This window comes from Tripterygium wilfordii, chromosome 18, assembly GCF_013401445.1.
Source record: "Tripterygium wilfordii isolate XIE 37 chromosome 18, ASM1340144v1, whole genome shotgun sequence".
NCBI lineage: Eukaryota > Viridiplantae > Streptophyta > Magnoliopsida > Celastrales > Celastraceae > Tripterygium > Tripterygium wilfordii.
The window spans coordinates 10236439-10260465 of NC_052249.1; the positions used below are offsets into that span (position 1 = coordinate 10236439).

The following is a 24027-nucleotide window of genomic DNA, read 5'->3' on the forward strand; positions in this document are numbered from 1 at the left end:
GAGAACAAACTTAGTCAAATAGTGTCGATGACATGTTTTTAGGAACTTCAAGGCCGGTTAGAAGAGACTCATATATGAAGCACCTCGAAATAATACTTGGAGCGGGAGATTCAATCAACCAAAATTTAGAAACTGAAATTTCTCTTCGACCATCAATAGGATTAGCCACGACATTTACAACACGACCCAAGTTATATCCTTCATACCCAACTTGCTTAAGATTTCAATCACATGCGTAGGATACCAACATTGAACATTGATTGCAAATAACAAGCAAGTAGTACATAAATAATAACAACTCTTTACTTAATAAGGATTACATTTTCAACATTAAAAACTCTTAACACACCATTACACTTAAGGCACATCTATATATCAACCTCACAACATCACTCTAGACACAAACACATACACTCTTAATAACAAAATGTAAACCACACTAATACCAATTACATGCATATTGTAATCAATAACCATTACAATAATATGTATAGCTTCCATAGGAGGGTTCCTCCTGCCACAAGTAATCAGTCTATTCCGGTTGTTGCTTCAAACGACACAGAACAAAATTCCTCTGCACCAAGATCATTCATATAATTATGATTTGATCTAAGAATCGACGAGTACGGGTAATGCGATGTAGTACAAATACAATACCTGATCAGAATAGTTCATGTTGGAATGGAACTCATGAATGACCCAATTAGTCTTCACTCCATTAGGCACATTTCCTTGGTAGAAAACCAATGTTTTCTTGGTACCAATCTCTTTGTTGTTTTCATCCATGATTTTACGTTCCTTCCCCGTAACTTTCCAGTATCCACCATTGGTTTTCCTATTTGCGCGTTTGCTGTTTCTGTACTTGTAATGCGGACGTGAAAAGAAGTACCATGTGTAATCGTTTGTTTGCGTAGCAGCCCGCTCTACAATTCGAAAGTTCAGACCATCATCATGAATACTACGAGTATGTTAAAGTAATGCAATTGAACATCTTAGTTTGGTACATACCGGGTAATTGCAAAGGCTCGAATTTGCAGATTTCAACCTCCCCAATATCTGAAACTTGGGCATCGTAACCAAGTTTCTTCTGATTCAGAAAATGATTCAAAAGTTCTTCATCAGTGGGATGGAATCGAAAACCCGGTGCTTGTTCTGGATCCATTGTGTTCTTAGAGTCTTCCATTCATGTTTTACAAGGAAAAAAACATGAAAAACAAATTCACCAAAAGAGTAATAAGAAAGCAGAAGAGAAACACAAGTAACAGAACAAAACTTACCTGAAGAAACAGAGGGGACAGAGTATGAGAGAGCTAAGATTTTGAATGTCTTAGTAAAGCTAGAAGCAGAGGAAGAGGTGAATGTTGTGAGAGGATGTTAGCAGTCCTAGTATATATAGGCAGCAGTGAGTCTAATTCAAAATCTTGGCTTTGTCAGCTTACATTGCAAGTCTGGGTTTATCTATTTATTTTTCATTTCTTTTCAACGCCCTTAGCTAACAAGTTTTGTAACTTGCAAGGATGATTTTGTGGCGGTGAATAACATTGGTGGCTTGGAATTTCATCCCAAGTTGGGTATTCGACTTCTCAAACAGTGTTTCCTATTAGGAGTGACAAAATTCTGTCCGATCCGGATGACCGAATTTATCCGACCTGGATTAGGTTCGGGACATGTAAATATTTCTTAAACACGTAATGTTATTCGACCCGGAACTATCTTTTGCCATCCCTACTTTCAATGTAAGAAAAAAAAGGGCTTATTTTGTTGATTTTGATGGGTTCACAGTTCACTAATTAAATTAGGTTTGTTAAATTTCCTTTATTTATCCGCATTTTACTATATAAAGACTTCTATATTGAACTAGTTGTCACAATTATTAGAGCATTGAAAACGTAACATATGGGATAGTAATTGATTTTAAACACACATATAGGGCCTCGTTAATCTCCAACACTTCACATGAATTACTGATAAAATGGGAGTCGTAAATTAGGGGGTATCAAACATTTTTACAATTATTATTATATGTGCTTGTTTTGGGTGAGTGGAAAAAAAGGGAAAACAATGAACCTATAAGATATTGTATACCCCTTAATTCCATTACTATATTTTTAGTTTTTTACAATGTTGAATAAACTTTAATGAATTTTTTGCTACTTTGTCTTGGTTGTTCATCACAGCAATGCTATTTTCCATTGCTCAAATATAGATAATGCCTTGTGTTTGTAATTTGGTGGGATGGTTCAGAGCAATTTCTTCCATGTGGTGGGTTATATTTTTTTCGAACTACAACCTAAGCAGATGCAAGAACAACCTACACACACACTACCCGTGAGTATTACATCACAGGCAAAAAAGTGTGTGGTAGAGAGAACTTATATACTACTTAAGAGGAACACACACAACCGATGTGGGAGTTTTGCCGTGTTATTGTCACAGGAAACTGCTACCAACATCACACACACACACAACACATAGGCTACTGCCGTTTCTGTTTTTTCGAACTACAACCTAAGCAGATGCAAGAACAACCTACACACACACTACCCGTGAGTATTACATCACAGGCAAAAAAGTGTGTGGTAGAGAGAACTTATATACTACTTAAGAGGAACACACACAACCGATGTGGGAGTTTTGCCGTGTTATTGTCACAGGAAATAGTAACTATTTTGATGTAATTTTCTTTCCAACTATAAATAGTAACTCAAATATGTTTTGGTGAGTCAAACAACAGAAAAATACTTTTGCAATTAAAGCAATGCTAATTAAATTTTGATCAAATGATTATCTTACAAGATATTATACCACTTTGTTTTTACCAATTATTAATGTGTTTTTACAATGATGGAACACAAAAACTTGAATAGTTTCACCTCTATTTAAGTATCTTGTCAATTGAAGGAATTCATTCACAATAAACTCGATCACCCTTGAATGGTTTAGTTTCCAACCAATTCAAATAAATATCTTCTAGTATACGGCACCAATTATATCTCTCTTTCTCATTTAACAATTATGTGACAATTGTCGTTTTTTTAGTATCTATTATTCTAATTTTCTAACACGTGTCCTTTGTGAGTGTATATAGTTAACGAGAAAATTTAAAACGAGTAAGATATTAATAAATGAATGAATGAATAAATAAGATTTTTCTCACATGTGAAACATTATTGTAAACTTGTCATTCAATCATAAATACGGTAAATTCCACAACAAATATGTGACTCCCATTTTTTTTGTGGCTTATTACAATCATTAAACTTGCTCTCAAAGGATGACTAGTTGACTCCCCACCAAGGAACGCCAACATCACTTGACTTCTAAGTACTTTTGGCCTTTCTCTATTGGACTTGTTTTTTATGCACTTATGCTTCCCAAGAAACCAAAATATAAAAAAGTACATACAAATCCGTGCTACGCGCGTTCGATTGATATGTGTAGAAAAAACCCACGATGGCATAACCCAGAGTCAGCCTCCCCACCATCTCGGCCCATTGGGCCGTGGCAGTTCCCAGCCCATATTCCTGGAAAAGGCTGGACAATGAGTTGAAGACTTTGGTAAGCTTATAAACTAGACACCAAGCCCCTCAACAATCGATGTGGGATTTTTATCCCTTTAACACCTTTTAATACTCCCCCGCACTCGTGGACTGAGTATCAAAGCCCAAGGCCAAACGAGTGGACTTTTTTATCGGGGACGAGCACACCTGCTCCGATACCATATAGAAAAAGCCCACGATGGCACAACCCAGAGCCAGCCTCCCCACCATCTCGGCCCATTGGGCCTTGGCAGTTCCCATCCCACCTTCCTGGAAAAGGCTGGACAATGAGTTGAAGACTTGGGCAAGCTTATAAACTAGACACCAAACCCCTCAACAATCGATGTGAGATTTTTATCCCTTTAACACCTTTTAACAATATGAATACTAACAATCAACTACAGATGAATCATATATCATTTCACCATCACTATGTATGAAATTTATCCAAATCACCCTAGCAAAATCAATAAGAATCTAATTGTTTTAGAACTTTGAAAGAATAAACTAAAAGATTAAGTACCTTAAATTAATTGTCATTTTCATTTATGACTTAAAATGATATTCAAGACCAGTAGCCAACTCAGATTAATGGATGATACTGCAATAAATTAAGAAATTTTTTGTTATTGTGTACATATTCTTAAAATTTAGAAGCATGGTCACCTATCAGACTAAAAGATTACGATAACAATGCCATTTGATGAACTGCAAAACCCACCTTCAATAGCCGCATTGCAATTCCCGAACCAACCTAGATATCAATATGAAAAGGAAGGAAAATAAATTTGAGATTTTTTTGTTTTTGGGGAGAGTATTTATTGTGAATTGTGATGTTCCACTCCATAGCATAGTCTGCATCTGATAAACTACAGCTCCAAAGAAAAGGTTACAATAAAAGCTCTCATCATATGTCAAATCTAATTCTTTAGACTTAAGATTAGATAATAAATAAGCATCGCCATAATGAAAATGCATGTAAAATAGCATCATACAATGTGAACGTGTTCCTTATTTTAATCGGTGGATGAAATCTTGATTTTTTTTGGGCCTAATGAATGAGCCTGCATGTTACTTATAAATGTTAATTATGTATATTTAACACATCTATAAAAATGACTTTTCGGTTGTATTCAATGGATCATACGACATTTAAAGTATCAATTTAATGACAATCATGAAGAGATCATAAAGACTTAACACCATTCATCACATCTAATGCGTCAATGAAGTGCATGACATTGAGATTGAGAACATTAAATTGAACCCATTTAACTTTTTGTTTAAATCATATTCAACGTGGCATCACAGAAATGCAGGAACACTTTCTCTCAGCTTCCACTATATATATAGTATTGTATAGATAGATGACTTCCTCTAATGGGTTTTTTTTTCTTTGCATGGATAAAAAGGAAATTTTTTAAATGTCGAACATTTTTGAAGAAAAAACCAAAAAATAAAATAAAATATATATATATATGTAAGAAAAATGACTTCCTCTAATTGTTTCTTCTTCTTTTTTGAGTGGGTAAAAAGGGAATTTTATAAAAGTGGAGCATTGTTGAAGAATTATATACAAATTTGAATTAAGCAATTACTAACTGGCAAAACAAAATAAATGGAATAACCAATATAGAGTCATATATATACTACAAACTAAAAGAATTAATCATTTTGATTCTACCTTGGAATACAAATTAATGATAATGTATTCGTTCTAGAATGTTCTTTTTGTGTGGTTTTTTTTTTTTTTTGTTATTTATGATATATATATAATAAGTGAGTATAGAATATTCTTGACAAGGACTTAAAAACTTGATCTCAAAGGGTTACTTACCCACCCATAAAACGTCATTAGCTTGGCTTTTGATTGGCAATTTGTCTTTTCACTAGTTTTGCTATGAGTAGCTAATAATTAACTTTTGTAAAGACAAGCCCCACTGAAGAAATTACAATTCTGCTTATTATTTTGGTGTTTATCTCTTCAACGTACTTCAAGCAAAGTGGGGGATATCTTAAAATCACCAAGTATGATCATATCATCGTGTTCGTCAAAATCTTTATCCCAAACGGTTAGATTTGGCTACATGATTTTATGAGAACATCAAAACAGGATCAGGTAAGGAGAATTAATTTAATAGTTATTTTTTTATCATATCATCGTGGTCGTCAAAATCTTTATCCCAAACGGTTAGAGTTGGCTACATGATTTTATGAGAACATCAAAATAGGATCAGGTAAGGAGAATTAATTTAATAGTTATTTTTTATCATATGAACCCCGCTACAATTACACTTCAACTATGAACTGAGTGGTGCATTGAGTAAATCCATGCACTCGCATATAGTTCGTAAATTTGCGTGTCAGACTATAGCGCATTCTAATTCTATGTATGGATTCAGAATTTAGTGGTTATCTTTATAATTAAATGGACAATATTACATTTTAATTCAATCTAGGTATCATCATTGACTATTAATAGCCGTTGGAGAAAAATAAACCCAGAAATAGCTTGGCAAAACTTTTTTGTTGGTGGTCAAACCGTCACACTGAGATTAAGCCATTCTTTCCTATTTTTTACCCTACCCTTCATGCACTTCCACTAATCAGTCTAATCCGTTTGATGTCGCTTTCATGTTAAAAAGAAAACAGAATCAAAAGATGAAGAGTGAATTTGTCAATACAGAAAAGACAATGATTAATGAAAAAGAAGACTAACCTTCAGCCTTTCTGTTGCAGAGGTTTGTTATGCTCCCCACCAAGGTTCCTTTTTCTTTTTTTTCTCTCTCTTTACTTTGTTAGACAATTACCATCTCACCAATGAAGCTAGACATTCTATTCAAACATGGAACTTAAAAAAGAGAACAAACTTGTTCATATGACTTGTTTTTGGGAACTTTGATCCTTCATAAACAACCAGCTTAAGATTTTCATTCACATTGATTGCATAAATAATAACAACTCTTCTTATAAGGATTATGCTTTCAACATTAAAAACTCTTACCACACCACTACACTTTAGGCCCATCTATATATCAACATCACAACATCACTCTAGACACAAACACATACACTCTTAATAGCAAAATGTAAACCACACTAATACCAATTACATCTCAAACCACTATATAATACCAATTACATGCATATTGCAATCAGTAACCATTAGAATATGTATAGCTTGCATAGGAGGGTGCCTCCTGCCACATGTACATCTGCAACTGTTGTGCAGATGGGTAGTCAGAATCCTGGTCATTTAAGCCACTTGATGGCTCCAAGTTATACCCATTAAGTTGAGGTTCAATCTACAATAACAAGCAATCATTAGCTTCACATTAATTTTAAATTACAAAGGAGGAGGAGGATTGGAGGAATGTGTTTCTAACCTGTTGAGCTACGTACTCACTTGGCTGCCCTTCTTCGTATATTGCATCATCAGAAGTACCATCCGGGTTTTGCTTCAAACGACAGAGGACAAAATCCCTCTGTACCAAGTTCATTCGTATAGTTATGATTTGATCTAAGAATCGATGAGTAGGTGTAATGCAATCTAGTACAAATACAATACCTGGTCAGAATAGTTCATGTTGGAATGGAATTCATGAATGATCCAATTAGTCTTCACGCCATTACGCACATTTCCTTGGTAGAAAACCAATGTTTTCTTGCTACCAATCTCATCGTTGTTTACATCAACGATTTTACGTTCCTTCCCTGTAACTTTCCAGAATCCACCATTGGTTCTCCTATTTGCGCGTTTGCTGTTCCTGTACTTGTAATCCGGACGTGTAAAGAAGTACCATGTGTAATCGTTTGTTGGAGTAACCGCCCGCTCTACAATTCAAAAGTTCAGACCATCAACATGAATATTAAGAGCATGTTAAGTAATGTGATTGAACATCTTAGTTTGGTACATACAGGGTAATTGCCAAGGCTCGAAGCTGCAGATTTCAAGCTCTCCAATATCTGAGACTCGGTCATCGTGACCAAGTTTCTTCAGATTCAGATAATGACTGATGAGTTCTTCATCCGAAGGATGGAATCGAAAACCCGGTTCTTGGTCTGGATCCATTGTGCTCTCAGAGTCTTCTATTCATGTTTTACAAGGAAAAAACATTAAGAACAAAGTCACCAAAAGAGTAACAAGAAAGCCGAAGAGAAACAGAACAAAACTTACCTGAAAAAAAACAGAGAGGGGGCAGAGTAAGAGAGAGCTAAGGTTTTGACTGAAGAAGCAGAGGAAGAGGTGAATGTTGTGAGAAGATGTTAGCAGTCCTAGTATATATAGGCAGCAGTGAGTCTTGTTCAAAATCTTGGCTTTGTCAGCTTACATTGCAAGTCTGGGATTATCTATTTATTTTTCATTTCTTTTCAACACCCTTAACTGATAAGTTCTGTAACTTGCAAGGATGATTTCTAGCACTGAATACCATTGGCTAGGAATTTCATCTCAAGTTGGGGATTCTACTTCTCAAACAGTGCTTCCAATGTAAGGGAAAAAAAAAGGGTATAATTATTTTTACTGATTTTTATAGGTTCACTAATCAAATTAGATTTTTATATAAGACTTCTGGATTGAACAAGTTGACACAATTATTGTAATATATGCTCTTTTTTGGGTTAAGTTGAAAAAGAGGGAAACACTGAACCTATAAACCCTATTGTATACCCTTCTATATTTTTAGTTTTTAAACAATGTTGAATAAACTTTAATGAACTACTTTGTCTTGGTTGTTCATCACAGCAATGCCATATTCCATTGCTCAATATAGATAATGCCTTGTGTTTGTAATTTGGTGGGATGGTTCAAAGCAATTTCTTGTATGTGATCAGTCAAACAACCAAAATACTTTTGCAATTAAAGCAATTCTAATTAAATTTTGATGTCTAACTGGGTGACACGTACAAGTTGTAGTCTATCCTTCTTTTTGTCAATATGGTGTTTTGCTTTTAAAAAAAATAATAATTAGTCTATCCATTATATCCTACCACTTAAAGCAACAACAACGATTCAAGGGTCATTGGGATCATTATATTTTTTTTTTTGAAAAATGTGTTTAGGTGATATGACATGGAGTTTAGACGTAATGGAAGACAACATGGGGATTAATCAAACTGCATGCCTCCATGCTCGGTCCAATAAAAACAGACGAACAAAATGACATTGTTGTAGCACTCTATTCCTCCATGGTCCAATAAAAATCACTTTAAAATCATCCATCCTCCAACAAATATGTACCACTGCAATTGCTTTTATATTTCTATAATTTTCAACGTGTTTTACGAGACTGACCCTAAATACTTAAATATTGTTTCAGTTGAATGAATTCATTCCTAATTACTCCAATATTTATCCCTTTTGAATGTATAGTTAAAGATGAAGTTGAGAACGTGTAAGATATAAATTAATGAGTTAATAAATTGTATCGAATCTAGAAATTTCTATTGAGAGGGACTTAAACTTGCTCTCAAAGGGTGACTACCCACCATAGAACGCCATCACTTGATTTTTAAGCACTTTTGGTCCTTTTTTCTCTATTGGACTTGTTATTTAGTTAATGCACTTATGCTCCCTACTTGAGTGTGTGCTTTATTCATGTATGCTACACAAGAAACCAAAATATAAAAATTGACTTCCTCTAATGGCTTTTTTGCATGGGTAAAAAATACTTTTATTTTTTTAAGGCAGGTTTTATTGAAAAGAATTCTATAATTAGACTCTTGCTTTTTATTTTTTTTCCCTCATTTCTGACGTGGCAGACACGTAGATATTATCAATGGAAGGGCTTGATCAATCATTTTTCAAAAGTAGACAGTCATTTCCGTACTTCTTCCAAAACAAAATTAGAAGATGAAAGAGTGAATTTGCAATACATTCTAGCTAGAAAGTTCCATATATGGGTGGTCCAACCATGCTAGTCAAGTAGTCGTGACCCAGTGACTCTAGCGATCATCTGTGCATGTAACTCTTGGTCTTTCTGTGGCGCAAGTTTGTTACGTTGAGAGAGACATCTTGCTTTGTTTTTATAAGCTTAATCTAACCTTTCAATTCAGAAAGAAATAATGAAAAAGAAAACCAACCTTTAAGCCTTTCTGTTGCAGAGAGGTCTGTTATGTTCCCCACTTTCGTTCCTTTTTTTTTCCTTCTTTATTACCATTTCACTAATCAACCTAGCAAACTTAATTAGTCAAATAATGTCGATGACATGTTATTTAGGAACGTCGATCCTTCATACACAACCACCTTTAATAATAACAAGTCTTATAGCATTATATTTTCAACAGTAAAACACTCTTAATACACCAGTACTAGTGACAAACACATACACTCTTAAGAACAAATTGAAAACCACACTAATTGAAAATCACACTAGTCTTAAACAACACCAGTTACATGTAATATTGTGGTCAATAACCATTAGAATAATATGCATAGCTTCCATAGGAGGGTGCCTCCTGCCACATGTATGTCTCCAACTGTTCTGCATATGAGTAGCCAGAATCCTGGTCATTGAAGGCGCTTGGTGACTCCAACTGATCCCCCTGATGTTGAGGTTCAATCTACAATAACAAGCAAGCAGTCATTAGCTTCACATTAACTTTAAATTACAAAGGAGGAGGAGGAGGAGGAGGAGGAATGTGTTTCTAACCTGTTGAGCTACATGCTGACTTGGCTGCCCTTCGTCGTATATTGCATCATCAGAGCTACCATCCGGTTTTTGCTTCAAACGACACAGAACAAAATCCCTCTGCACCAACTTCATATAGTTATGAAATGATCGAAGAATCGATAAGTACGTGTAATGCAATGTAATATAAATATATATAATACCTCGTCAGAATAGTTCATGTTGGAATGGAACTCATGAATGACCCAATTAGTCTTCACTCCATTAGGCACATTTCCTTGGTAGAAAACCAATGTTTTCTTGGTACCAATCTCATCGTTGTTTTCATCCATGATTTTACGTTTCTTCCCTGTAACTTTCCAGTATCCACCATTGGTTCTCCTATTTGCGCGTTTGCTGTTTCTGTACTTGTAATGTGGACGTGAAAAGAAGTACCATGTGTAATCGTTTGGTTGCGTAGCAGCCCGCTCTACAATTCAAAAGTTCAGACCATCATCATGAATGTTAAGAAGAAGAGTATGTGTAGTAATGTAATTGAACATCTTAGTTCGGTACATACCGGGTAATTCCCAAGGCTCAAAGTTGCAGATGTCAAGCTCTCCAATATCTGAGACTCGGTCATCATCGTAACCACATTTCTTCAGATTCAGATAATGACTGATGAGTTCTTCATCCGAAGGATGGAATCGAAAACCCGGTGCTTGGTCTGGATCCATTGTGCTCTCAGAGTCTTCCATTCATGTTTTACAATGCAAAAACATTAAGAACAAAGTCACCTAAAGAGTAATAAGAAAGCGGAAGAGAAACAGAACAAAACTTACCTCAAAAAAACAGAGAGGGGGCAGAGTCTGAGAGAGCTAAGGTTTTGACTGTGTTAGTAAGCAAGAAGCAGAGGAAGAGGTGAATGTTGTGAGAGGATGTTAGCAGTCCTAGTATATATAGGCAGCAGTGAGTCTTGTTCAAAATCTTGGCTTTGTCAGCTTATATTGCAAGTCTGGGATTATCTATTTATTTTTCAGTTCTTTTCAAACACCCTTAACTGATAAGTTCTGTAAAACTTGCAAGGATGATTTTGTGGCAGTGAATACCATTGGTGGATTGGAATTTCATCTCAAGTTGGGGATTCTACTTGTCAGACAGTGCTTCCAATGTAAGAGGAAAAGACTTAGATTGAAGAAGAAGTTGATACAATTATTAGAGCAATAATGATGCAGACCCGAATTTATGACTCTCATTTTACCTTCAATCCCATCTGACATATGAGATAGTCATTGATTATAAATACATATGTCGGGCTTCCTTAACCTAACACTTCACATGAATTAGATATAAAATGGGGGTATCAAGTATTTTTTCAATTATAATTATAAATACTATTTTTGGGTGAGTGGAAAAAAGGAACACAGTGAACCTATAACATATTGTATACCCCTTCCATTACTATATTTTTAGTTTTTTTTTTCTTTTTACAATGTTGAATAAACTTTAATGAATTTTTTGCTACTTTGTCTTGGTTGTTCATCACAGCAATGCTATGTCCCATTGCTCAAATATAGATAATGCCTTGTGCTTGTAATTTGGTGGGATGGTTCAGAGCAATTTCTTCCATGTGGTGGGTTATACTTGATGTAATTTTCTTTTGCAACTATAAATAGTAATTCAAATATGTTTTGGCCAGTCAAACAACAGAAAAATACTATTGCAATTAAAGCAATGGTTTAATTTTCACCTTTGAATGGTTCGGTTCATATATAGTATACACTACCACTTCTATCTATCTTCCTCTCTAAAAGGAAGAGACATTTAGCAATTATGTGATAAAGTATTTATTATTCTAAAATGTGTCCCTTTTGAGTGTATAGTTAAGGAGAAAATGGAGAACGTGTAAGATATAAATTAAGGAATAAATAAATTATATCGAATCTATATATTTTTGTTGAGAGGGACTTAAACTTGCTCTCAAAGGGTGACTACCCACCAAAGAACGCCATCACTTAGACTTCTAAAAGTAGTTTTGTTTTTCTCTATTGGACTTGTTATTTAGTTATGCACTTATGCTTCCCACTTAGAGTGTGTGTGCTTTATTCATGCATGCTACATAAGAAACCAAAATATAAGTGTTTTTTTTTTCATGGGTAAAAATGATTTTTTTTTTTAAAAAAAAGTCAGTTTTATTGAATAATTATAGAATTAGACTGTAACTCTTGTATTTATTTATTTTTTGAAACAATGAAGAGGGAATTCAAACTCTGATCATCACCAAAGTGGTACACATCATTCTTATCACTCCAATAAAATAAATAGAATAAGCAATATACGGTAATATATATTAAAAACTACAAGAATTAATCATTTTGATTGTCTCATGGAAGTTGGAATACAAATTAATTATATGTATTCGGTCTTTACAAGGACTTAAAACGTGTATAGAATGTTCTCTTTGTGTGGGTTTTTTTTGTTTTGTTTTTTATTATATATAATAATCAGTAAGTATAGAATATTCCAGACAAGGACTCAAACTTGGTCTCAAAGGGTTACTACCCACCACAGAAAGTCATTCCCTCTGCTTCTAAATTCTAATTGGCAATTTGTCTCTTCACTGGTTTAGCTAATAATTAACTTTTTTAAAGACTAAAGACAAGCCCCACTGACGAAACTACCATTCTGCTTACTTTAGTGTTATTTCTTCAAGCAAATTGGGGATATCTAAAAGGATCCCCGAGTAGGATCAAGCTAAGGAGAGATTAATTTATTGGTTTTTTTTTTTTTTTTTTTTGACATGAAGATCACAATCGTTACCCTTTGGCTGTGTACAGAGTAGCGTACTGGATAAATCTATGGACTCGTATAATAGTCTACAAACTACGCATATTTGTAGTGGTGCAGAATTTAGTGGTTATCTTTCTTTCATTTTAATTCAAACAAGGTAGTCATCGCTAGTTTATGTTTATCTCAGGATAGGATTATTCGGGTATCTCTCGACTGCCAAATGACTCTGATGTGCTTGAGTGACAAGGCGGAATAGGAATACTTCCATCAATGAAGAATACAGCTTGGTTAGCAGTAGATGAATCAACCACTTTGAGGTATTGTCTTGCAGATCACTAGTGCCAAACCAACTGCGGGGCCTTGCAGGCCTTGCTCCATGCACATCTCTGGTCTCTATATGATGAGTCGTTAATCTGTTATTGTTGAAATTATTGACCTACGGTTCAGCCCACACACTAGGGTAAATTGGGCGGGCTATAATGCAAGATTGAAATCCTCCAACTCAAAAGTTTAATTGGATCTCATGATTCCCCAAGATGGAAGTCTTCAATTTTTTTTTCTTTGCAAGACACCTAGGAGCTAGGGTCAGGGATGTGGGAGGCTGTGTTGATGAATTGAAACGATGCGATCCTTATTTGATGTCCGTTTTTTGTCGAGGAGAAAATTCCAGCAAGCAAGCATGGTGACAAGTAGTGAGAAGGAATCAAAAAGAGTAAAATCTTTGATAACCAAAATGGATGTTTACTCCAAATAAAAACACTACAATTAATATGAAAGGAATTTCCTTTATACATGCTAAGAAATAAAGCAAAGCATACAAAATATAGTGCAATTACACATAAGAACACATTCTGTTCAAGCAGAGTAATCCCTCAACTACAAACAAGGCTGGCTGAGTACATTTTTAGAGCCTATATAAAACCAGTATTTTCAAGTGCAAAACTAATAACACTCAGAAAGCATGAAGGAGATGACTATGATGCCGCACAATATCATGTCATCCATTAGACAAGAAAGTTGGTTTATCACCAAACCACCACGGTGATAAACCAACTTCCTTGACTCACAAAGGAAATCATATTGTCCGACATCATAGACATTCCTTATGTTCTAGGTTGGGCTTCGCATTGGTCACTCCTACATGTTTCTGCTTATTTTTCTCTATTTTCATGTATAGGAAGAATAAGCAGAAGCAAGTTCAAACAACCAATCCAAATCCCAACCCCAACCCCAACCCCAACCCCAACCATCATCGCCTCCAATATCACTGATATTCTCACCATGGAGACGTCCTAATGACACTGATGGGCTGGGCTCACTAGGAGCAGTGAGGATATTGCCACAGTAAAAGCGTCCATCTGGGATAGCAGAAAACGTTTTCTCCAACTCTGAGATGTTGTCTAGCTGACCACTAGCACCAGATTGAGACAACAGAAAACTATAATCATCAATATTACCATTGGTTTGCTGAAAGTTCTCATAAGAGAGGCCCTGCACCATGTGCATCTCTGGCAAACAGTGATTTACCGTTGCGTTGACTGCTTCAGTGCAATTGATATACCCAATATATGGGCTATCCAGTGACCCCGATGTGCTGGAACCATCAAGGACGGTGTGCTGATCACCGACGCCAAATTGAGAAAATGCCTTAGTATAATCATTAATAGTGCCATTGGTTCCCTGAAGATTCACAAAAGAGGAATCCTGACTAATGTGCATGCTTGGCTGATGTTCGGTGCGGGAGGTGAAATCCTGCTCATCAGAGTTCAATATTTCATCCATAAATTGGTCTATCTGCAATAAGATATATAGAGCACCAAGCATTAGCTACGAAACTGCCTCTAGTGCTCTTTGTGATTGAGTTGATGATAAGACAGACAATACACACGAGGTAGTTTTCATACCTCTGGCAATGAGATATCTGTGATAGGATTTTCAACCATTGAAGCTGAGTCACGACTGGGTTCACCTTCATCAGCAGCTAAATTGACCGTCTTTTTAATTTGTGGTGGCTTCTGACGTAAGCGGTAGACAACATAACCCCTCGACACAAAGTGAAAGCCCAACAAGTTGTAAGGCAAGCATGCGTGAATACAAAGAACAGAAACAGAAACTTCCATAAAATGTCCTATATCTAGTTGGCTACTTGTCCTATACGTAATGAAGGCTTTTGATTACTCGAAGCCTCGAACAAGGTTCCAAGAGTATAGAACACTTGAAGAGAAGACAACACTCACTACAGATGCTAATGAACTGGTTGTCAAATGATGTTCTACGTGCATGCGCATTGTTCATGGGAATGAGCACGTGCCAAGAAATATGTATTCCTTCAGAACATACTGGAGAGTTGCATTACATGAAACTTTGCCTCCTTTCTCTGGATGGACTAGTTAATAGTTATAAAATCAAAATAAACATAAGTAACAAACAGGGAGCCATAGAAATATGAATCCTATAACGCAAAGCCTTTGAAATAAGAATCATACATCCACAGCAAATAGACCAAATAGACTCTCTTTTTTTAAACGTGGAATCCACCCAATTATTCACTTAACAATTATTATTCACTTAACAATTGATTGATAAATCTCGGGTCACATAAAAAACCCCGCAACACTCATGTTTAGTGAAATTGGACCTATGATCCTCCTTGATAGAAATATCACACGACAATAGAGAAAATTGAAATAGATAAATGCAATAATCTCAACACAATAATATACGTGGAAAACTCCAAACCCGGAGAAAATCAGGGTGTTGTCAAAATACAACCGAGAGAAAATTCAATATATAGAAAATTTGTACAACCACACACTCAATTCTCTCTCAGCAAGAAACCCAAGCAAAACTCAAGAGATTCACCACATAGTTATCTTATTTACTCTCTCCCAAAACTCACTGCACGCAACACTTTGACTTCTCTCTACGAAAAACACTAATAAATCACAAGTATTTATAGATGTACAATATCTCTCCTAGTTTAATTCTACCTACGAGTCCCTCCCCAAGATGTTTCCAATTACAATTATGATAGCAATCACGTTCTCTCATCTAGAGACCAACTTAAAAAACTTGTTTCATCAAAACTAGGACTCTTCGCAACATTAAAACTGTCCAAAAACTGCATCTGTCTAGACAGCTCCTCAAGCTGTCCTAACAGATGCACAATTTTTTCCCTGTCCGATGCTACTGTACGTTGCCGTCTAGACGGCTTCCCCATCAGCTCGGATGCACCCCTGCCAAAATTTCTTACACCGATTTTTTATCAATATTTCAACATCATGGATTAGTTGAGACTTGGATCGAGATCCAATGAGGGAAGATAACGCAAGGTAGTCATGGTCCATCTCGCAAATTACGATAATGAAAACATGAGACTTATACTCATTAGGGCAAATGCAATGGTTGTGTATTTGCTGGTGTTAGAGATGTGTATAATTTTAGTCTTGAAGGGTAGTTTGGTCTTCTCATGTGTTATTGTATATATACTCTTGTATACTCCTTCGGAACACAACACACACAATTTTATATCTGTTTACATGGTATCGGAGATAATACAATAACCCGAGTATAATTACAGCAAAAAAAAAAAAAAAAAAAAAAAAAACTAGCTCCGATACCATGTAAACAGATATAAAATTGTGTGTGTTGTGTTCCGAAGGAGTATACAAGAGTATATATACAATAACACATGAGAAGACCAAACTACCCTTCAAGACTAAAATTATACACATCTCTAACAGCTGGGACTTACCAAAAAAAAAAAGTGTATTTGCTGGGCCAACATTTTTGTTGACCCGGTCCCACCTCTATTACACAAAAAGTCAAGTGAAACACGTATTCTAATACAACCACATCAGCAAAACACATATTCCAATACAACCACATCAACAAAACACAAATTTCTATACAATTTCTCTATGGAGGCCAACAACATTCAATTCCTCCATATTATCCACAACAAAACTACACCAAAACATCAAATATCAATACATCCACATCAGCAAAACGCTTATCCCAATAGAGCCACATAAGCAAAACACATTTTACAATACAGTCACATCAACAAAAAACAACATCTTTGTTGGCCCAATAACACTTTACCATTACATTTGCCCTTACCTCCCGCTTGCGCCAGGAGTTAGCGCAATCAATTTTACCAGTCAACGACCCGTTATTGACCAAATAGACCATAAAACGCCAAAGAAATTTGAAAAAAAAGAAAAAGAAAGAATAACGTATGATACCTCATTGGAATCCGAGGGCTTCAGATAATACTCGTGCATAGCCCAGTTAGTCCATTCTTGCTTACTCGATCCACCAGTATAGAAAACCAAATATCTCTTGATGATGACTTGGTTCGCTATGTTCTTCAACACAAGGCTCCGGCCAGTCACTTTCCAGAAACCAGCCTTTGTTTGCCTTTTAGTACGTCCTCTGTTTCGAGGAGAAAAGAAATGCCATTTACGCTTTGATGGTGGAATCGCCACCAGCCCTACACAGTTACTCGAAATTAAATTAACATAAATTTCAGATATTCTAGAAAAAAAAATAAAAAATAAAAAAAGCCTGATCGGACCCATATATGCGTGCAACTTACCGGGTAAATCCCACGGCTCGTATTTGAGGATATTATCAATCTCTGCAATTTCATAGACTTGGGAATGATTTCCTCTAACCTTGTGGGGTAAATAATAGTCAAGTATTTCTTCCTTAGTTGGATTATATCGGTGACCTGGTTGATCCATATCCTTTGCGCTCGTTATCTTCAATTTATGTTGAAATGAAGAAACAAAAACAGGAAAGGAAAAAAAAACCCCCAAAATTAAAGAACAACAAGGAGAAAACAATCAGAAGCAATGGAAGAGAGAACTTACCAGACAACTCTGCTGATTTGTGATCATGGTAAGGGCTCTCTCTCTCTCTGTGCTCTGATTTCTTCTCACAGTGGGAAGAAGAGTGTAGTGTGACTGCCTATAAAGAGACAATTTTTATTTTCTTTCGCATATATTTTTTTAAGGAAACCCTCCTAGCACGTTATCTGAAAAAAAGTTGAAAGGTATATATTTCGTTAATTTTGATTGGAATTCCAGGGCGAAAACGCGTTGAATTTGATTTTGTTGCATGTAAAGTATGACGTGGCAGTACTGTACCCGTCTGATGCATATACTTTTCTTTGAGTTCCAGAAAGTTCTGATTGGTCTTCATTGAAATAGCTTTGAAGTTATTCCTCTACCATGGCTCATGGTTTCTTCAAATCCCCATCGTAGTTTTCATTCAAGTTCAAGTCTCTCTCTGGGTTTTCTCCTTTAGTCAGTTATGTTCCCCACTACTTTTGGTTTTTGCTAAAACGCTGTATAAAAGGAATCAATCACTTGACTTTATCTTTCTAGTTTCTTTCTATGGTATATATATATGCATTGTGGTCCAACTTTTTAATATTAGCCTACGTTTCGGTGGGGACTAACTCATCTGATATTTAACACAAAAACACTGCAATATATATATAGAAAAGAAAATAGTGCAATGTACATCAAATGTACTGAAAAGAAAATAATGTAACGTCACTAGAGGGGTTGAATGTCTAGATCGACAAATTACATTGTCTTTAAAAACAATATATTTTGTTAGAGTCGTCAAATTCCTATAGCTATTTGGCCAGAAAATGGGTGGTTAAGGTGGGTCTCGACATGTGGAGTCTAAATATGAGGTTGGTTGTCGGAGATGTCATTGGAGGTGGCCGAAACAATGAGATTTGTGGCTTGGTGACCTTTTCCTTTGGGTGCTTTTTTTCGACGATACAAGCGACAATCTATGGTGTAGAGGGTCAAAAAATGATTGTCACGGTAGCGTGTAATCGTTTAGTGGGTCAATGACTCCGATCGATAGCCGGACGGAAGTGCTCTGTTTAGAGATGGTGGTGCTCTTGAGAGAGTGGGAGAGAAGAGAAGAGAGAGGAGAGAAAAAGTGGAAAGATAATAAAAAGAGAGAGGGAGAGGGTTTATATAGAAATGGAATGCTGATGTGGATTGATGATGTGGAATGCCACATAGATATGGGAAGAATTGAGATGAAAATGCTTGATCAAGATGGGTTATATGTAGGGCTATAAATCGTACGGTAAAATATCGATTGTCGTACATTATCAATAATTTGGTTGTCGAAATTTAGGTTGTAGTGGTATACCGTTACAAATTCTTCGGTGTGGTAAATTTACTGACAATTTCGGTACTAGTAAAGTTAATCAAAATTTAACATCAAGAAATTTATCGATTACTGACACATATATCAAAAATATATATATATTTTTTTTTTAGTTTTAGTTTTGTTGAATTATGACCATTAGATTGATCTAATTTAATCTAAACCATTGATTATTTTTAAGGTTATCATTTATTCATTTCAATTTTCATTGTGATGTCTTCTTTTTTTTTTCTCCTTTTCTTGAGGCATATTTTTCTTTTTTTAAACATGTTTTTAGAGTTGGTAAATTTATCAATTATTGACTTATCATTACCGATCAATCGGGTATACCTACTCTTTTGGTAATGGTAGCATTTTTTGAGTTACCGAAAGGATCGGTATGAAAACGGTATACAAGGTTTGGTAACGATGATCATAACAATCACAACTTTAGTTATATGGGAAAAAAATCAATTTTTTCCTTGATCCCAACAGAAGTAGCCAATCAGATTACCTTGGTTAGCCTTTAATTTACCTTGTAAACAACCTTAACATTACCCCCATGAGAATCAAATTTATTCATATGTTCATAAAATTTATTCATGTGTTTTTATTAGAACAAAATTTTAATTGAGCGACTTAACTCTAATTTTCCTAAAATTTAATAATTGAGTTGAAACGAGTAAAATATTCCAACCATCAAAATAGATATTTACTCCAAATATAACAACAATATGAGAGAAATTTCCTTCATACAAGAATGCTGAGAAATAAAGCACACAAAATACAGTTCTTCAATTACATAGAACACATCCTATTAAAGTACAGTAATCATTCAGCAACAAACAAGGCCTGGCTAAGTACATTTTTAAAGCCTAAATAAAGCTAGCATTCCCAGGTACACAACCAATTACACTCAAAAGCATCACACTGTACTGAAGGAGATGGCTATGATGCCACACAATATCATGTCATCAATGAGACAAGAAAGTTGGTTCACATGAACACCCCCCGGTGATAAACCAACATCCTTGTCTCGCAAATGACAATAGGTTGAGATGTTCAGGGGTGTTGGGTTGAGAGGTATTCGGAACAACCCTTGACCGCTTCAGGCGTTCAAAACTGTTGGGACAAAACCTCTCTATAAGGTTATATATAAAAATCTCAACACTTCCCAACCCAACACCCCCAACCCTCCAAACGGGCAAACCCATAGACATTCCTTATTTTTTAGGGTGGGTTTGGCATTGGTGGTTCCTACATACTTTTGTTTATTTTTCTCTATACACATGTATAAGAAGAATAAGCAAAAGTATGTAGGAACTATCAATGCCAAACCTCGTCCCAAAAATTATCGCCTCCAGGAGCAGTGTCAATACTAGCAGAATATGATTTCTCCAACTCTGAGATGTTGTTTTGCTCCCCACTGGCACCAGTCTTCACCGACTCTGTGTTTTTGTCTTGCAGATCACTAATGCCAAATCGAGACAATGGATCATCAATAGTGCCATTAGTTCCCAGAACATTCACAAAAGAGGGGCTCTGACTAATGTGCATATTTGGCTGCTGTCCAGTGGGGGAGGTGAAATCCTGCTCATCAGAGTTCAATATTTCATCCATAAATTCTTCAAGGTCTATCTGCAATAAGATTTCATAGAACACCAAGCATTAGCTATGAAATTGCCTCTTGTGCTCTTTGTGATTGAGTTTACGATAGACAGAAAATACACACAAGGTAGCTTTCATACCTCTGATGATGACATATTTGTGACAGGAGTTTCAAACACCAAAGCTGAATCACAACCAGGTTCACCTTTATCAACCACTGAAATGACACTCTTTTTTGGTGGCTTGACTGGCTTCTGATGCAAGCAGTAGATAACATAACCCCTCTACACAAAGTGAAAGGCCAATAACTCAATAAGTTATAAGGCAAGCATGCTTGAATGCTTGAATACAAAGACCAGAAATAGAAACTTCCACAACAACAAATGTCATACATCAAAAGTACTCCTACAGTCCTACTTCTCCTATAATCAGCAATGAAGACTTTGATTACTCGAAGTCTTGAACAAGGTTCCAAGAGTATTAGAACACTTATAGAGAAGACAACACCCACCGCAGATGCTAATGAACTGGTTGTCAAATGAAGTTGTGCATGAACATTGTTCATGGTGATGAGCAAGCACCACAGATGCTAATGAATTGGTTGTCAAATGATGCTGTGCATGAGCATTGTTCATGGTGACGAGCAAGCACCAAAGAATATGTTTTACTTCAGAACAAGTATCATATTGGAAAGTAATGTAACATGAATCTTTGCCTCCTTTCACTGGCAGAGCTAGATTTTACAATTTTATAGTTTATAAGCTGTGAAACAAGGTGTGAAGTGTGTGGTGAAACTCATAGATGATGCTAGTTAAAGGTTGTGTTGGTATCACTTTCAAAAATTTTGAAAACAAAAATAAAAAACAAAAACATAAAATTGAAACTTGTTTGGTTGAACACTTAAAACTGAAAAAAAAAAATGTGTGTTTATGCTTTTATTTTCATAATAATAGAGTATATCCACACCATTATATTTTTTATAACTGCAGTCTTTACCGTGTTTCACCATTCAAAACATCAGCAGAAAGACAAAAAGATAAGAAATAAAACAATAACCCAAAGTATATTTGATCATTGTCTTCATATCTCTATGCAATTTGTAATCTAAAATCTTAAAGAAAATGTAATATATAATAAGTGTAACTAGTTCTATTTCCAAAACTTTTAAAAACTTTTTTTTCTTGTTTTCAAAAATTTTGAAAGCCTGTTTTTGGTTTTCATAAAAATCAAGACAGAAAATACGAACAAACAATATTTTTTGTTTTTATTTTCTATTTTTTGAAAACTAAAACAAAAAAAAAGAAACAAAAGTGATACCAAACAGACCCTAAGCTTATAAGCTGTGAAAAAATATACATTTACTATAAAAGATACAATAAAAATTACACAAAAAAGATGCGAACCGTATAAATCTCCGTAATTTGTGATTTTATGATTTTTTTTTTCTAAATTTCGCTTATATTTGTTATTAAATTGAATTTTAACAAACATATAAATTACAAGATATTTGTTATATAAATAAATTTGAAAATTTTATAATATTATCTTAACAAAAGAAAAGAAGAAATGAGAAAAAAAAAAACTCTCAAGCTCCAAAATAAGATTCAACATAATTAATAAAAAGGGAGCCATATAAATATGAATCATACAACTACAAAGCCTTTGAAATAAGAATCATACATCCACAGCAAATAGACCATAAAACACCAAAGAAACTAAAAAAAAAAGAAAGAAAAAAGAATAGCGTATAATACCTCATTGGGAGACGAGGGCTTCAGATAATACTCGTGCATTGCCCATTCAGTCCAGACTGGGTTACTCGATCGACCTGTAAAGAAAACCAAATATCGCTTGATAATGACTTGGTTCTCTCTGTTCTTGATCTCACGTTTCTTGCCAGTCACTTTCCAGAAACCAAACTCTGTTAGCCTTTTAGTACGTTCACTGTTTCTAGGAGAAAAGAAATGACATATATCCATTGATGATGGATTCGCCACCCGCCCTACACAGTGCCCGAAATTAAATTAAAATTAATTTCAGATTTTCTAGGGAAAAAAAATAACAAGAAATTAAGCCTGATCGGACACATATATGCATACAACTTACCAGGTAAGTCCCACGGCTCGTGTTTGTAGATATTATCAATCTCTGCAATTGCAGAGACGTGGGAATGATTTCCTCTAATCTTATGGGGTAAATAATAGTCAATCAATTCTTTCTCAGTTGGATGAAAACCGTGACCTGGTTGATCCATATCCTTTGCGCTCGTCATCTTCAATTTATGTTGAAAGAAGAAACAAAAAAAAAGAAGAAGAAAAACCCCAAAATTAAAGAATAACAAGGAGAAAACAAACAGAAGCAATGGAAGAAAGAACTCACCAGACAACTTCGCTGATTTGCGATCGTAGCGGAGAGAGAGTAAGAAGAAGTAGTTCCAGTGGAAGAAGCAAGGGCTCTCTTTCTCTCTCTGTGGGTGTGTGCTCAGTGCTCTGATTTCTTCTGATAGTGTGGAAGAAGAGTGTAGTGTGACAGTGGCTATAAGGAAACATTTTTATTTTTCTTTTGGATATAATTTTTTAAGGAAACCATACTAACAAGTTATCTGAAAAAGTGAAAGGTATTACACTATTCTGATTGGAATTTCAGGGCGAGTGGATCCCACAGGTCAAAAAACGCGTTGAATTTGATTTGTTTTCTCGTAAAGTATGAGGTGGCAGTATTGTATCCGTCCGATGCATATACTTTTCTTTGGAGTTCCAGAAAGTTCTGATTGGTCTTTCATTGAAATAGCTTTGGAGTTATTGGCTCATGGTTTCAAATCCCCACCCTAAAAACAAAGGGACCCCACCCATCGTGTAGTCTACCATGGGTTTCAAACCTCTTTCTGGTTTTTTCTTTTTTTTTTAATAATATTTTTTATGGCTTCTCCTTTAAGGCTTTAGTTAGTTATGTTCCCCACCATCCACTAGTTTTGTTCTTTTTTGCTAAAATGTTGTGTAAAAGGAATCAATCACTTGACTTTATCCTTTCTATGGTACATAGTAACACATATGCATGGAACCTGCTCTTATCCTGTCCTCGTATGAATAATGCATTGAGTTTTCACCTTCTGTTTTCAGATGAAGATTTTCTGTTTATCTTATCATCAGTTGGAAAATGTATTGAATTTTGACCTAATTTATTCTGTACTCGGATGGAAAATTTCTATGTATGCAAATATAATTGCGGCCCAAGTTAAGACATAAAGAACAAACTTGCATAATTTTGTTCTCAGTTAAAAAAATAAATAAATTATTGAA

The 24027-nt window shown here is 35.3% G+C and overlaps 4 protein-coding genes across 5 annotated transcripts; all 4 read right to left on the reverse strand.

Moving 5' to 3' along the window:
- Window positions 1-244: 244 nt before the first annotated feature.
- On the reverse strand, window positions 245-1349 carry LOC119983857 (NAC domain-containing protein 69-like). Its single transcript, XM_038827586.1, has 4 exons — window positions 1278-1349; window positions 1009-1176; window positions 658-923; window positions 245-574 (listed from the first exon to the last, which is right to left on the reverse strand). The coding sequence occupies exons 2-4, from the start codon at window positions 1160-1162 to the stop codon at window positions 533-535; spliced, it is 462 nt and encodes a 153-aa protein (XP_038683514.1). The 5' UTR covers window positions 1163-1176; window positions 1278-1349; the 3' UTR covers window positions 245-532.
- Window positions 1350-9861: 8512 nt separating this feature from the next.
- LOC119983854 (protein NTM1-like 9) lies at window positions 9862-11060 on the reverse strand. Its single transcript, XM_038827584.1, has 5 exons — window positions 10990-11060; window positions 10728-10898; window positions 10372-10637; window positions 10190-10288; window positions 9862-10100 (listed from the first exon to the last, which is right to left on the reverse strand). The coding sequence occupies exons 2-5, from the start codon at window positions 10882-10884 to the stop codon at window positions 9948-9950; spliced, it is 675 nt and encodes a 224-aa protein (XP_038683512.1). The 5' UTR covers window positions 10885-10898; window positions 10990-11060; the 3' UTR covers window positions 9862-9947.
- Window positions 11061-13657: 2597 nt separating this feature from the next.
- Window positions 13658-17840, reverse strand: LOC119983294 (NAC domain-containing protein 72-like). The gene is made up of 4 exons (XM_038826955.1): window positions 17538-17840; window positions 17185-17432; window positions 14842-14982; window positions 13658-14731 (listed from the first exon to the last, which is right to left on the reverse strand). The coding sequence occupies exons 1-4, from the start codon at window positions 17683-17685 to the stop codon at window positions 14105-14107; spliced, it is 1164 nt and encodes a 387-aa protein (XP_038682883.1). The 5' UTR covers window positions 17686-17840; the 3' UTR covers window positions 13658-14104.
- A 2592-nt stretch (window positions 17841-20432) lies between these two features.
- Window positions 20433-23252, reverse strand: LOC119984543 (NAC domain-containing protein 71-like). Of its 2 annotated transcripts, XM_038828546.1 has the most exons (5): window positions 23108-23252; window positions 22835-23000; window positions 22483-22730; window positions 20869-21012; window positions 20433-20758 (listed from the first exon to the last, which is right to left on the reverse strand). In XM_038828546.1, exons 2-5 carry the CDS (start codon window positions 22998-23000, stop codon window positions 20447-20449), a joined length of 870 nt encoding a protein of 289 aa, XP_038684474.1. In that variant the 5' UTR covers window positions 23108-23252; the 3' UTR covers window positions 20433-20446. The 2 variants fall into 2 exon arrangements, with proteins under 2 accessions (XP_038684474.1, XP_038684472.1); XM_038828544.1 differs by having other exon boundaries at window positions 22835-23243.
- Between the last annotated feature and the right edge of the window lie 775 nt (window positions 23253-24027).